The sequence below is a fragment of the Ambystoma mexicanum genome, chromosome 1q (assembly GCF_040938575.1).
Source record: "Ambystoma mexicanum isolate Mex_15411 chromosome 1q, UKY_AmexF1_1, whole genome shotgun sequence".
NCBI classification, from domain to species: domain Eukaryota; kingdom Metazoa; phylum Chordata; class Amphibia; order Caudata; family Ambystomatidae; genus Ambystoma; species Ambystoma mexicanum.
Window position 1 is genome coordinate 141351028 of NC_090922.1, and position 15206 is coordinate 141366233.

General features: G+C 49.4%; 2 protein-coding genes across 5 annotated transcripts in view; one reads left to right on the forward strand and one right to left on the reverse strand.

Annotated features, from left to right (window-relative positions):
- Positions 1-11039, reverse strand: part of COTL1 (coactosin like F-actin binding protein 1) — a 90752-nt gene extending 79713 nt beyond the window's left edge. The window contains exons 1-2 of one of the 2 annotated variants that reach the window (XM_069636253.1): positions 10678-11039; positions 9469-9551 (exon numbers count right to left, since the gene is read on the reverse strand). In XM_069636253.1, the coding sequence (XP_069492354.1) occupies positions 9469-9551; positions 10678-10754 (160 nt within the window). In that variant the 5' untranslated portion in view covers positions 10755-11039. Of the gene's footprint in view, positions 1-9468; positions 9552-10103; positions 10262-10677 lie in introns of those variants that run through there. The other variant, XM_069636249.1, reaches the window with a different exon arrangement.
- Positions 4861-15206, forward strand: part of KLHL36 (kelch like family member 36) — a 247898-nt gene continuing 237552 nt past the window's right edge. The window contains exon 1 of one of the 3 annotated variants that reach the window (XM_069636247.1): positions 4861-5221. The gene's annotated coding sequence lies outside the window, so the exon portion shown is untranslated. Of the gene's footprint in view, positions 5222-11063; positions 11201-15206 lie in introns of those variants that run through there. The other 2 variants (XM_069636245.1, XM_069636246.1) reach the window with 2 other exon arrangements.

The window sequence follows — 15206 nt, forward strand, 5'->3', positions numbered from 1 at the left end:
TATCGCCCACTCCTTTACCCTCCAAGCTACCCCATCACTTAAACTCCCCAAGCCCAAAAGTGAAAGACATTCTACCTGCGACTGGTTTCAGAAACACCCTTAAGAACTACGGTACCTTGCAGGAAGGGACCCCCAGGAGTAAGTGGTTGGGGCTCACTGGGGGCTACAGTGCAAGCTTTACCCCCAATGTTCCCCAACCACTTAACCACTGGATTGCATACACACTGACTTTGAAATCGGGCTTGGCCCAGGGGTCAAGTCCTAAAAAAAAAAAAAGTGGGGGGGGGGACTCTTAACATACAAAAGCATATCAAAGTGAAATATTCACATTTAATTCAATTGGCTTTGCATAACCATAGAAATTGCACAGGACAAATGGGCATTTGCCTTTCATAAAATCAACTTACACAAAAAACAAGTGAATATTTGCTTCTTATAGGGTCTGAAAATGTTAAAGTGTGCACGTTTCAAACCCCAAGAATCAATGCCAATGTTTTCTCTGTGGCATTTCACCTTCAGTTATTTTCCACCAAGTTATATGCTGCAGCGGTGAAGTGCCAGGCCTGTGAACCTGGGGACCGGGGTGTAAATCCCCAGCTTACACTTAAAAAAAAATCAATTTCGATAAAAGACAATCAGTGCGTTTATGTTTTAAAAAGCTCTAAAATACCCTGAGAGACGGCGTCTGCCCTCTGAAAAAAGGTGTGGGGACTGGGGGTGCCGTCCCTCAACTTGAGACCAGTCATGGGCTGTTCTCATGTACTGTTTCTGGAGCGTCCCCCACCCCCACCTGCCAACTTGCCTTTGTAGAAGGCCCCAGAAATAAATTGCTCTCTCAAGGGCCCTTTTCTAAGGGCTTCTTTCCATGAGCTTTCAAAAGTAGCTATGTAAACTATCAATAGTGAGCACAAATGATTTCCCTCTGATCACAAGCAAACACTCATCTTCTGCTCCGGTCCAAATTTTGTGTGGGGACCGGGGAGGCCTCATCAAAGTGTACAAGGAGGACAAGGGCACCAACGAAAATTGCATTAGGTCACCTGCCACAATATTAATAAACGAGCTTAAGAGCCTGTGTGCAGGGGCTAAAGTGCAGGTTTTCATTGACACAGTAGCACCACTATAAATCCTAAGGCACCCCTATAAATCCTAAAGCAACAGCTCCCTCTAGTGGTGACATTGCATCAGACAGAAACATACATCTGGCCTTTTATTATATTGTTCAAAGCAACGATCCTCTTTAAAACCCTTGCCTCGACCCACAAGTGCATCCAGAAGGATGCCCCGACCTACTTGAATAACAGAATGATCCAAAAAGCTATACCTCCAATTCTAAGATCATGCACTAGCACACGTTTGAATGTTCCTTGCTATAAGAGTTAACGGGTGGGTGGCTCCAGTTTCCCCATAGCCGCACCATCGCTTTGGAACACTCTGCCAGCACACATTAGAAGCGAGCAATCTCGCCAACGCTTCAAGAAAATGATCAAAACTTGGCTCTTTGACGAATTTGACTAATGTCCAAATTTCACCTTGCACCGGATATACTGTTTTATGCGTTTTTCTGCTTCATGTAACTGGACTGGTTGTAACAAGTATTATTATGTAACTAACCCTGTGATACCCCTGGGTTTGGGCGTTTAACAAATGCAATAAATACATAAAATAAATACAAATTGTTCATTTTAAGTTCTACTGGCAAATTGTTCATGGCTAAATCTTCCTTTGCATTCAGTATATTTGATGCTTTGACTGCAAACTGCACTCCATGAGTGAGAGACTTGCGCAAGCTCAACACTCCAAGAAGACTCGACCCCAAGCACTGTAAAAACTGAATGCCCAACCTTTATTTCTTTGTATGAAAAACATAGTTCTTACTATGGCCACGGTTTTATGCATTAACAATATTGGAAGATTAAGTGGACTGCAGAACAGAGATAAAACCAGTTGCCCAGGATCCTACAATTTTGGGATGTGGGGAAGCCAGAATTGGAATCCAAATCTTCTGGTTCCAAATTCTACATCTCCCCCTACAACAGTGGGAGCCGGCACAAAAAAATATAAGTTGCCAGAGCAAGTAAGCAAAACAGCAACCCCACAGCCACATTAAATCTGTACTAGCCACAGTTCAACAGATAAAAATGGTCTGCAATCTGTGATTTAAAAAAAGTACAAATGAATTCCAAAGAGTACAGAGTCATGTAGTTCGAATACGTCAGTGGTCTGCAAACTTCACCTCTCCAGATGGTTTGGACTTCCACTCCCATAAGCCCTTGCCAGCATAGCAATAGAGCCACACGTTGAAAACCACTGGTATAGATAATCACGGCTGAACCGGCATGTGCTTAGTATCTTATTAAACACTGTTATATAGTTAACTGGCCATCAATTAATCCGATGATGCGCGGGTTTGGTTTGCTCTAGATTAGTGGTGGGCAGCTGCCTGGAGCGCAAGCAACTACGATGACTGGCAATCCCCTAGACAGAGCCTGTCATGAACCGCCGAATTCGTCCATTCTGGACTTCATGGTCCATGATGCACCGTGGTATGAACTCTGTGATCCTTCCAACATGGCTGACAGTTCTGAAACGCTGCACTCCAGCATTTGCGCGTTACGTTCGACTTCTTAGAAAACAGCCATGCCCCCGCGGCTCTGCGCGTCTCAACGCTACTGCTTGAAGTAGTTAGATGCGTGTTGTCGGAGTCCGCTTCCGTACGCTTTCCAATTCCCCTTTTCCTTCTTCATTCCTGGAGTCCGTTTGTTTCCCTCCTTACCTCTTATCGATGCCCTATTCCTGGATTAGTCCTGTGCTCAGTCCTACGGTGATTCGGACACGTTCCGAGCCTGGAACTCTACCTTTCTCCTGACTCCATCCCCTGGATACTGAACGCTACCTGGCGAAGGACAGCCGGAGAACTCACGCTGGAATCCGAAGACCCGCACCCAGGCCTATACAAGTCTCGGACAGTGCGAAAGACGGAAGGCTCTTCCAAGAAGGTCACAAGTAAAGAGAAACAGGTGAGAAAGGGAGAAACTTGTGACAGAGCCGGCCTTCGGGGATTGCGGGCCAGGCGACCGCGCGGGCGCCACTAGCCCCTGCCACGCCAGCTCGGGGGGAGTTTTTCAAGGGCTCCCCCAAACTGGGGTAGTGGCAGAAGGCGCGGCAGGCGCCCCGTTGTTTTAAATGCGCCCGCGCTGGTGGAGCGCATTTAGTAACAATAGTGTGCTGATGCGCCCCCTATTCACATCATAACCTCGTGGTCAAAAAATAACGCACATCCTGGCCCCGCCCCTGTTGACCAGGGACACGTGGGGAGAGGGGGGCGTCAATTCGCCCAGGGCGCTGCTGTCCCGAAGGCCGGCCCTTCCCCTAGAGCCTGGAGAGAGGCTTCCAAAGCAGAAGGCAGGAGTAGGGAGTGAAGATAAGGGTGGGGGAAACAGGGGGGTCTCTGGGCTCTCACTAACAGGGCAGATATCAGGCGACAGTAGGGGCCTGTCTTGAAGGTCTATTTTAAGCGTTGATGGGTTAAGGGCCTAGCACGCTTAAAGCCCACGCATGTTCTCCTAGGAAACTGCTGTAAACCTTAGGACTCCGTATGTATGCGCTGACAGCTGTTTTGTAAAATGCACCATTTTGACTTATTGGTTTCAAAATGCTCTCGAGCGAGAACACGCCCAAATCGCCAATGGGGTTAGGGTTCAGCTTCCTTTACTTTAGGTCAGGTATTTCTGCTCCACCTGTTTGAAAGGTCACCCTCCACCACTGAACAAAAGCGTCACTCGGTTACCTCAAGACGCTTCAAAAGATAAAAAAAAATGGCGAACAGGAGGTCACCTGGGGAGGGCAATGTAAACGGACACAATCACACATTGTCCCTTTTCTAAACAGAGCCTCGTCAGTCATTCCTCAGCACAACAGCAACAGTGGGCTCCGATTGGCCCGATAATATAGATACCTGCCTTAAAAAAATTATCCAAAAAAACTGGATGGAGCAACACCCAACTCCTCCAAATGTGGACAGACCTGAAACACTGAAAGGGTTGATGAGTAACACCGATATGGACAGGGGGAACTGGCCTGAAGTTGCTGTGAAATAAAGAGTTGGTGGGCAGGAACCAAACAGCTCCTGGGCATCAAACGGCGAGCCTAGGCCTCCCCAGGGTAAGCAGTAGCTAGTTCATGGCGTGCCAAAATCAAAATTTCACACGCTATGTCAACTATAACTTTTTGTCCTTTGGATATGACCAATTATACTTTAATGCCTTCTACGAGTTTCCTAATGCACCTGTATAACAAACCCTCAAACACACCTTTTAAGTCACATGGGACTTTCTGTAGAGTACGAGCTGGCCAGGGAAGTCCGAACTCGCTCCTCTGCAGCAATGTGTTCTCGAGTTACTCGGGATTCAAGGCTCCAAACGGGATAACCAGCAGCCAGCACTTTAGAGGCACTGATGAACCCAAGACTTCAAAAATACACATCAGGTGGTATAGTTGTGATGCCACCCGCAACAACATCTAAAAAGGAGCCCCTGGCACACAGTCTAATGCCACCTGTGACAAACACGGACCGTCTCGTTTACAGTGCCAACAGCTTTGAAAGCCCATGGTGCCAGGTAGAGTGCATCGCAGTCAGATTCCATTGCTTTGCATACGAAGAGCAGCAGACACTGCTATTAAACCAGGCAGGTTTCGGCATATTCGTGTTTCAAAGAGCAGTCGTTACCTTACTGCGACTGCATACCGCGTGCGTGACGTAGGACGTCCTTGCCTGTCACGCGACGCCCTACGTCAGTAAATGGAATAAAGGGCGCGACGCCGCCGCCCCTCCGCACACTCTAGCGAAGCTGTGTAAGAACTTCTGCCAAGAACTGGATCAGAACCCGAACCCTCTGATCAGAAGACTCACTGCCACCACTGCAAACCCCTTCAACCGCTACCCGCGGCCCATCACTGCAAAGACCCTGTGAAACCAGCCCTACTGTGACAAGACCACACAGACCAAGAAGAATACAAACCCACGACTACATACTCAACCCGAGAAGATGGAGTAATGAGGCTCAAGCCTCGGTATCCAAAAAATCACCGCTGATGGATAAAAATCTATCAGCAAGAAGAAGAACAAGCGCCCCTCCGCACACCACAAGAAGTCCATGTCGCTTCTGGGAGTTGCCAGGCCCGCAGACCCCATAACAACAGGGACATTCCTGCCACGTCGGTGAGTTACAAGTCTGTGGTGCAATGGAATGGTTCTTGCACGTACCCGAAAAAAGTCACACATTACACAAGTCATACCCTTCATGGAACCAGGGCACTGAACTAAGGGTAGCTCGTGCAAGCCCCTGGCATATCGCGCTCAATGCTAATGGGGCTATGCTTGGCATACGCCGCTTGCATTCCCCCAGTACCCCACACCATTAGGGCATGCCCAGATCACACTCTGCGTTTCCGCACTCTGTGGTAACATCCTAACACGTCCTCATTGAGCAAGCTTGAGCAGGGGCGGCCACGCCCTACCCTACCACTCAGCACGTGCAGTGAAGCGGCACCTTCATCCTGCGCCAGCTGCATGCCACCAGAATAATGGGTCTAGGGCAGTGGTCTTCAAACTGGGGGCAGGCCCCCCCAATGCCAAAGGCCCCCCAGGGGTGTTGCTAGGTCTGGAAAAGACCCGGGGCTACGCTGATGCCGGAACTGTCGGGACTGGGGGCTAGCTAGCCTTTTCGCTGTAGCTCCTGAGATTCTATCCGGGGCTACAACCAAAAGACCAGGGGCTATAGCCCCCTTAGCCCCCCCTAGCAACGCCTCTGGGCCCCCCTAATTCCAAAGGGCCCCCTGACTCTTTAATAAAACAGGATTGAGGCGACTGTGAAAGAAAATCTAAGCAGTAGAAAATCTGCTTCTATTTTAAAGAGCCTGGGGCCTTTCTGCATATCATTGCGCCTCCCCCCTCTGTGGGAGGTAACCCCTAGGTGGGGTGGAGGGGGCATAAATTATATTTTTTATTCAAGGATGGGGGCTCAGTATGAAAAAGTTTGAATACCACTAGTGTAGGGTCATACGAGTTGGGGGCCTTTCTAGGATAAGGGCAAACTCTTCCTAGGTAGGGCAAATCCAGCAATGCAAAGCACGAATCCAGAAATTGGCACAGCTTTTGAGCGTCCCTTTCAATGGGCCGACAAAACAGAGGATTGCTCTAGTCCCTCACCATTTCCAACAAAACCACCAGCAGCACATTAATGGGTCATGAATTCGCATAGCTCTCAACCGTTTGTGCTTAAAAGGCGGGTGAAATCACCCGATTTTGTTTTTAGCGGGTGAGACGCCCATTGGAATGAATGGGCGTGCAGGAGGCTTGGCGGGCGAGTCAGCTCTTTACAAGGCGGGTGACACCCGCCAAAAGCGTGTGAGTTGAGAATTATGAATTTGCATCAGGCCACAGACAGTAAAAAGGGTCTCAATAGGGCTTTGATGGCCAGTGAGAATAGGTCACACGCCGCTGCCGAGGACTTCAGCCTCCAGTGTGCCCAGTGTCGATGCTTTCAACAAATTCCACCCCACATTCTCAAAGCGCCCAAGGGGGGGCAGTCTGTGCACAATGCACGAATACTCGCCCAGTCTCCTCTCAGAGCAGTAGGACACCACACCCTGCACATGGGGGACCCTTCCATCACACCCCCACGCTCTCTTCTGCAATCTCAATCCTGTAGATTAGGTTCACGCATCTCATGAGAGCCCCACACCCGATGACCTCCTCTACTCACTTAAGTGGCAAGCCCCTGTACATTTCATACAGTATGTGCACATGTAGACACAACAGAACACGACAGCTTCCTGCTATTTGGTCAATATTTGATCTGAATGGACGTGTGGTGTTGATGGGCCAAGATTCAAACAAAGATGCATCAAGCTGCTAAGACCTCCAGCAAAGCAGACAGAAGGCCTCCGGAGAGCAGCCAAGGTTCACACTACATCCAGAACCTAGGTCCTCTAAACCTGTATGGATAAAAAGTTAACCGTGCATTGCAAACTCATAACCAATGGGGTGCTATGAGCCGCGGCCCACTGCAACTATCAAGGGGCAGCCACTACCAACATAGACTTCGCATCATAGAACACTACTTCCAGGGAGGGTAGCCTCGGACTGGCCTAGAGGGGAATATGACAATGCTAGAGGTGCAGGCCCACGATGCTAGTATGGTGCCGTTTTTTGGGCTTCTTAATTGTGAAACTAGTAGTTTTGACCAGTGTTAACGAACATTTCTTATAATGCATTATTTGCAACACGTTTTACCAAACACCCCTCTTTGGATATTACTCAAACAGTGCTCAAAAGGAATTCATTTCCACTTGCGACATTAGGCCACTTTACTTTGCTGTCCGAGCCAATTTTTATGCCCCAGTCCGACCCTGAAGGTGGGTTGCGGGGGGGGGGGGGATTTTGGGGGTTCTACACAGGACACACGACAAACCCAACAAGTGCGACAACACTGAGCAAAGCCAACTAGGATCACATAGGTTCAATATCTAGCTGACCAACACCCCAACATTCGTGCCCAATACAGTACCTGTATTTCAGGAACAAAATAAAAATTGAAACGGCACATCCCACACCTGCGCCCCAGTTAATAGTTTGCCCCCACACGGGCCCTGTGATTAGAGTGGCCAGATTAATGCAGGCCACTGGCGCGCCACCTTTCGACCCATGGACCAACTTCTACAAACTACTGGTCTCGGGTGCTTGAGACAATTTTTCCCTCCAAATGTATATATGACTAAAGACTAGACACAAGACGAGGCACCAATCTGTGAAAAGAAAGCTCATGACTTAAAAAGTGAGGTACAGTTGATAGTCAACAGGTCACCCTAACATTAAGTTATCATCCAGTGCCTGTGCGCCCACTACAGTCTAAATAATTAAAACACCAACCACACGCTACCCATCAACCCTCTTCAAACGTTAATGGCAGCCACTGTAGTGCTTTTGTGTTGCAGACTGGAAGCTGTCTGCTGGACGGAATGCACAAGTAAGCCCATAGTATAGTATGGCATAGGAAGTTAACTTCCCAAAGCACGCTGGCCCACTCTCCTGAACCTCAAACAAAGCTCCACCTTTGGGGCCCGAAAGCTAATTGCACCATTACAAAGAGACAGAACGTCTAACGATTCCCACATCCCGAAATACGTAAGAGGGTTTGCTCTGAATAGCTGGACCCCAACTTGTGTACATTATTATGATATTTGTGGAGCGCGGACCTAGCTTCAAGAAGCAACGGAGCACTTTACAGAGGTGTACAACATTACAGATGCATAACTGAGGGCTTTTCAGTGGTAACAACAGAACAGATATCCAGCAAGGGGTGGGGTGACCAGATGTTTTAAATAAAAAACAGAGACATGCCACCAACATAGAAGTAGGACTACAGTTTCAGCAGACAAAGACAAAAGGACTAAAATGCACATTGGACTCATTGGCAAAACCCATCCGTCTGGTCAATCTAACAGAGGAGGGATATAAATGTACCAGGTTGTGAGGAGGAGAGGGGCGGGGAGCATCTAGCAAGTCACTAGGGGTGGCATGATAACCTAGGTGTTGAGGAGGAACAGGGGTGTTGCCAGAGCTGGCCGTAGGAGGGGGTGGGCCGGGCGACAGCCCGCTTGCCACGCCCCCAGGGTGCCATTAGCCCCGTCACCTCGTGGGGGGGGGGGTGTCTTTCCAGGGCTCCGCTTAGCTGGCATTTTGGGAGAAGGCACGGCAGGCGGCCTTTTGCTATTAAATGTGTCGCCACTGCGGGTGCATTTAATATTTAACAATAGGGTGCTGTTGTCAGTACCCTATTGTTATTAAAATGCGTCCCACCGCTGCGGGCGCATTTAACAACAAAAGGGCGCTATTAGCCCGCCAGCTCGGGGGGGTGGGGGGGAAGTCATTTAAGGGTCTTGCACGCTGGCGTAGTGGCAGAAGGCGCAGCAGGCACCCCTTTGTTATTAAACGCGTGCATTTAATACCAATAGGGTGCTGATGCACCCTATTCACATTATGACTTCCTGGTAAAACTTTTTTTTAAAGTGGCTCATCCTGGCCCGCCCGCCCCCTGTTGACCAGGAGCACGTGGCGAGGGGGCACCAATTCACCCAGGGCGCTGCTGGCCCCAAGGCTGGACCTGGGTGCTGCTAGGTCTGGAAAAGATCTGCGGCTGTGCTAATGTCAGGTTCCGGGGCTAGTTAGCCTTTTGGGTGTAGCCCCTGAGCTTCTATCCAAAAGAGCCGGGGCTATAGCCCCCTCAGCCCGTAGCAACGCGCCCATAGGACACCAAGGAGAAAACCAATGCATAAGGACGTCGGGTCGACCCAGTAACAAAAGGGAAAAAACCAAGAGGCAGAAATGCACTCCCACCACGACCCCGCACACAGAAAGACACGACGGCTAGAGCTGGGTGCAAATGAGTGGAAACGCGTCCTTACCTGTGCAGCTGCCAACAAATTCTCCGTATTCCGAACCCTGCTCCCCTGGCACGATCATGCAACCGTCGTACTTAAAGGTGGCCCTTTGAGAAGAAAAGGAAGAAAGCCGTTTGCACAAGTTCAGATACTGGGGGTCGTTTACGCTATATTTTAGATGTCCGAGGGCACGATTGATGCGGAGAGATAATGGGGCATTATGCAACTGTGCTGAAGCACTTCGTAATCATGGGTGGCACATCTTGTACGGGAGCATACATCCCCCCCACCCCCACCTTGAACATTTAGAGACAACAGAGCGGTGCATTTCAAATCACACTTCAGATAGAACTGGACAAGCTCGGGGGTTTACACACTGCACTGAAGGATTACATCTCAGCAGCAGCCACGCAACCTGCTGGGCTACATTTGCAGCGTACTACCCCCGCACTAGTCACTCCATTTTCAAGGAATTCAACATGGGACGCGAATCCTGAATGCTGCACAACAATAAACGCATTGCTTGCAGCGACGCACTAGAAGTGAACTCTCTCTAAAAGTGGAGAAAGGAAGGTGCCGTCGCCCAACTCAATGGTCCCGAGTCTATCGACACCAGAAGGATACAATGATGAGACCGTGCGGGCGCGATTCCAACCTACCACCCACAGGGCACCCAGATAGCAATCAAGTGGATGCTTCTTTGCGGCCGGTGGCACCCTGTCCCCAATTCGATAGCGGAGGGTGCGGCCACCACGATCGCTAAGCACAACTGTACGTGTGCAAATTGCCAGAGGCAGCACATAGCTTACACACATCGGGGCGTGGCAGGGCCGCCAAGGGAAGAAAATCCTGGCAGCATGCATGCATCGTATCACTGGATGACCCTTTAAACGGCCACTGGCACGAGGCAAGCACCGGAAAACACAGGGCATAACAAGTACATTCAAATAGTCACCGCGTCTCGGGATAACTATCTAGCGGCTCAGATTTTACTGAAGAGAAACGAAAAATGATCTATAGTCGCATTGTGTGATCTTCAGCATATCACTTTGTCTTCCTTCGCCTCCATTAACCAGCGGTCAACAAGATTGGGAGGGTTTGGAACATTGTGATCTGCTTAGGCACATAGGGAAGGCACTTGGTTGCCCCCTTCTGTATACCTGGGGGCGCAGCCTCGGCTCAAGACCAACTCTCCCCGGTCGGCACACGAGCCCCCAAGGCACGGACACTCACCAGCTCACGGAGTTGGCGTCGTCTCGCACTAGATTGTACGCCTCCCTGCAGGCTTCCTTGTCGATCTTTGTAGCCATTGGAGCGCCGGGGGTGGGAATGAAGTAGGCGGCTGCAGGTGAAGAAGGTACGCGGGGAGGGATTCAATCCGAGGCTGCAGGGTGGGATCAAGCCGGGCAGCAGGGGGCCCAGAATGAGGGAGCACGGAGGGCTGGGGGGCGGTTCTGCGGGTGCTGCCCGGGTCTCTCTGCTCAGTGCGGGCAGTAGCGGCGTCTTCCTTTGCCAGGCAGAGTGTGTAACCCCTTCCCCGCTGCTCTGCCGCCGGCTCGGGCTCTGCCTCTCCGCTCTTCTGCTGCAGGGGGGAATCTCTGAGCTCTGCAGAGAGAGCAACCTGGAAACCCCCCCTCTGCTGGCCAGTGGCTCCGCCCAGCCTGCTTCCTGCTGCCACTCCTCCTCTCCAGCTGCAAAGCATCACTGGGATCCCATGGCAGGGGCTGAGTACCCCGGCAAAGGGAGGCGCTGCAGGGTAAGGATGGATTCATTTCCGGATACACCATATGGACCTGGGCTGGGGGGCTGCTCACCCTTAATGAGGCCCTTCAGTCCGAGCAAGGGCCGAAGCCAAGGCTGGGGAAGGGAACAGGTTTATCACTAAAGCACCCGTGGTGGGCAGAGTGAACCCTACCCTGCGAGGGGCTTCAGGGCCAAAAACCCAATAACACATGCAGGCCGGGGAGCAGGTATGAGGTCAAGTGGCCGGGAACAAAATGGGGGAAGGTATTGTGCTGCACACCCGGGAGCCATGGCCTGGGGTGAGTTGGACACAAGACCCTTCTTGGGCAGGGGAGCACACAGGGCGCTGATTTGGGGTTGGAGGGAGGAATTTAACACCGAGGCGGACGTGCTCAGCTGCCGAAATGGGGGTGGGAGGCTCTTGTTTATAATTGCCCCCCCCTCGTGGCCAAGCTGTTATGGTTGGTCAATCTAATATCGGGCATAGCATTGTATGGACTCGGTCATGGGTTAAATCGTGTTATCTCCTGTGCTTGTTTTCACAGGCAACGCTGGGGTGCTTATGCGCATGCCTACATCCAGTAAGTGCGGCTCGGTCTGTCCGCGCCAACAGGGCAAATTCCTATGATTTTTGAAAGGTTCGAAGGGAGTTGATGGCAGTGTGTGTGTGGGCGCATAAAAGCTGGCGGTGCTGGTTTGGGGCGTTAAATTAATAGGCTACTGGGCTCCCGTGTGGAAGAACACATTGCACATTTCGCATTAGGAAAATAGACACTCTATGGGGGATGGGTGCGTTTTATTGGGTATGCTCTGCATTTATCCGGTACGTTGGGTCACGGCTAAAGTATCAAAACCCCTTTAATGGGCATGTTTGATCCGTGTACAGCTTATGTTCATGGGGATGGCAGTTGAGCAAGATGCTCCAAAAGCGGGTGGCTGGCTCCCCCTGCCGACCTAGAGGAAAACGACAGATCCGGAAACCTTCAAATCCAGCCTGCCCACTGTATACATACACGCTTGCCACACAGAGACGCTTCAAATTGCCCAATCTTGCCCAGTTTATGGCCTTTTCTGTAATTTAGTACATCAGATTGGGGTGTCACCGCCCCTCTTTTAATTCAGTTACTGTTTTCAACCACAACCGCTAGAAGTACACGAATATGTATTATGTAATATGGCATTTATAACGCGCCTATGCACAAGTGTTTCAAGGCGCGGCCCTTTCCGGCGACACATCTCTAAGTGCACTCCCGAGCCTCGTACTCCGGCTCAAGTGTCGTACCATGAATATCTAGTGAAGTAAAAGTTCCAGATTGTGTAGAAATAAACAGACATGTGTGCAGTAGACCTGCCTGGCGTGTGTAATTGAGAGATGTGTGATGGGGTTGGACAAAGACTGTTGTATGGAAGCCTACAGGCCATCGGGTGATCGCAACATACAGGACATCCTCCCAGCGTTACTAAACAATACAGAACTCAAGCTGCAGAAAGGATGAGCATAACAGTAAAAAAAGGCTTGTCTCCTGCATTCTCTTCTTGCTCTTCGACTTACCAAAGGTAGACACACACATTCTTCCTTCCATTTTGACCGCCATAGTCCTAGACGCGGTATGGGATCGGCTGAACTCCTACACAATCAAGGTCTCGTCTGGCCAATAGCCCAAAAGGAAACCAACTTCAAGGGAAAAGGGTCAGGATGGAGGATTAACGAAATACTTAAAAAGGGGTTTCCTAAACTGGACCTAGTGGTCAAGTCCAATTCTTGCACAGAGCTTCCAAGCCTAATTTGCAATCCCCCCTCCCACCGAGTTGCTTCGTGGTCTCCTGGCCCAGGTAGCCTTCCCAGGTCCTTCAAGGGGTAGAAAAGACTACCACGAGCAAGAATTTCTCTACCACTCTCAGGTGCTAGTCAGACTGAAGTTATTCTCACCCACCAGCTAAAGGTCGTGATCATGGGCTTGACCCCACAACAGACGCGGTCCTTCTTTTGCTCCCTCTGCACAGCTCTGACTCTTGCTGGGGTGTAGGTAATAGCCCCAGCGAAATATTGGTCACACTTCTCTCCTTCTCACAGTGAGCTTCTTCTACGGGTTATAGTTCCCAGGAGGAGGCTGGTGGTAATAGCCTTCTTCTTGATGGTCGCTAACCCTGTCCAGTATCCTGGTCATAGTCCCCAGCAAGCTCTTTCAGTTTGCTCCCTGCATTGTCTGGCTCATGTTGGGGACTGATTAATAGCTCTTAGTTAACTCTTCCGCCTTGCTTGTGCCTTCTCCTACTGCTCCACCCAGCCCTACAGATAAGGGGTGTAACAGCCACTTTTACTCCCTAAAAATAGGCAAATACTCCCAAAAATAGGGAGTAAAAATACTCCCAACAAAAAATAGGAAACAGACACGTAAGACCTTGTGACCCTGCTTTCACTGACACCACTATATTTTTTAATTTTTTAGATATTTGTAACAGAACTGGCAACATCAAATTTCGACAAGCGAACCAAGTCCCCTTGGAAAATGTTCTGCACCAGGCTCACCGAATAATACAACGTTGATAGCACACACTGATATGCCATGGGATGAAGTGGTTTAGATATCACTAGCCTGCATACAGGTTGTTTGCATGTCGTCACAATAGGCCCCAACCAACAACCCATAACAATGTAAGCAAGCAATACCGGTCAGAAAATGAAACCTTTACTCGTTCATCTATAAACTCATCTTCAGTCAAACTTACATTATATCTGGTATTTCCATTCTCTTGGCATAACGCAGAGTGTCCGCTCAGAACAACGGGTTTCATAGAATGAAAATAATTGTTCCAATGTCAAGTTTTAAAATAGTGAACCTTATCATTTTTGAGGGTATTCAACACCTTCTGTCTTTGAATCCTCCCTTTCTTCCAAGGTCGAACGACATTTAACCTTGTTTTGAGCGTCTATGCCTGGTAACTTTCGTTTGTGTGAAGGAAAGCCACAAATCAAAAACATACTGTACAAGAGCGTTGGTGTGAACTCCCCACAAGCAACATCAAACAAAGCGACCTTCACTCCATGGGAGTGATTAGCCCAGCCGACCAATGTTGCATTTGAAATATGTTCGAAAAATAAACAAATTGTTTGCTGGCATCCACCAATGCCGCTCTATCGTGAATACCTTTTTACCCATCAATGGTGCTAGTGATTTAGATATTTTTGGACAACAGTTACAGTTAGGGTAAGTAAAACAGATAATTAGGAAACCATTTTCAAATAGGCAGAATTACATCTTTCTGCTAGGCCCGAAAATCCATCTCTCTGAACAAATGCAGCTCTCCCATCCCCATCCCCAGCGCCTAGCTCAGTCAGCCCACACCATCGCCTCCTCATTGACACATCTGCGCGTGCCCTGATCTCACGGAGGAATGTTCTCAGAGGATAACTTAAGACACTGACAAGTCATAAATCCAAGTGCCCATTCATCGCCACTGAAATTCCCGTGCCAGGCCTGAGCCCACCAGCTCAGACCCCGCAGTTCCTTTCATGCTGATATCCATCTGACCCTCCCGTGCCCTGATAATTCAAGGACCCACAAGAGCTGGGCGAAAGCAGGAGGGGGCAAAACAGAGTTGCACTGTGTGGCATCCTACAACAGGCATTCTTTAAAAAAAAATGTTGACAAAGAGGATATGTTTTAAAAGATAATTTGGACGCCATGGCCACCTATGTCAAGCTTCAGAGACACCAAGTAACCACAGACATGTATGTCATCGTTCGAGATATAAATTAACGAATCATAAACTGGATTCAATCTGCTTAATAGGATACTGCTTAATGCTTTTAATAGCATTCCATTGTTCATGTATAATGTACAAACATTGGGGAACATATCCCAAAAGTTATAGTGAGCACATTAAGAACACAGCTGCAAATCATTTATACCGGGAACAAGTTCCGCTTTAGGTGGACAGGCCTCGTTTGCAATGTTTTGTGGCATTGTATGTGTCCTAGGAACAATATCGGGATTGATTCCATGAGTATGCATGGC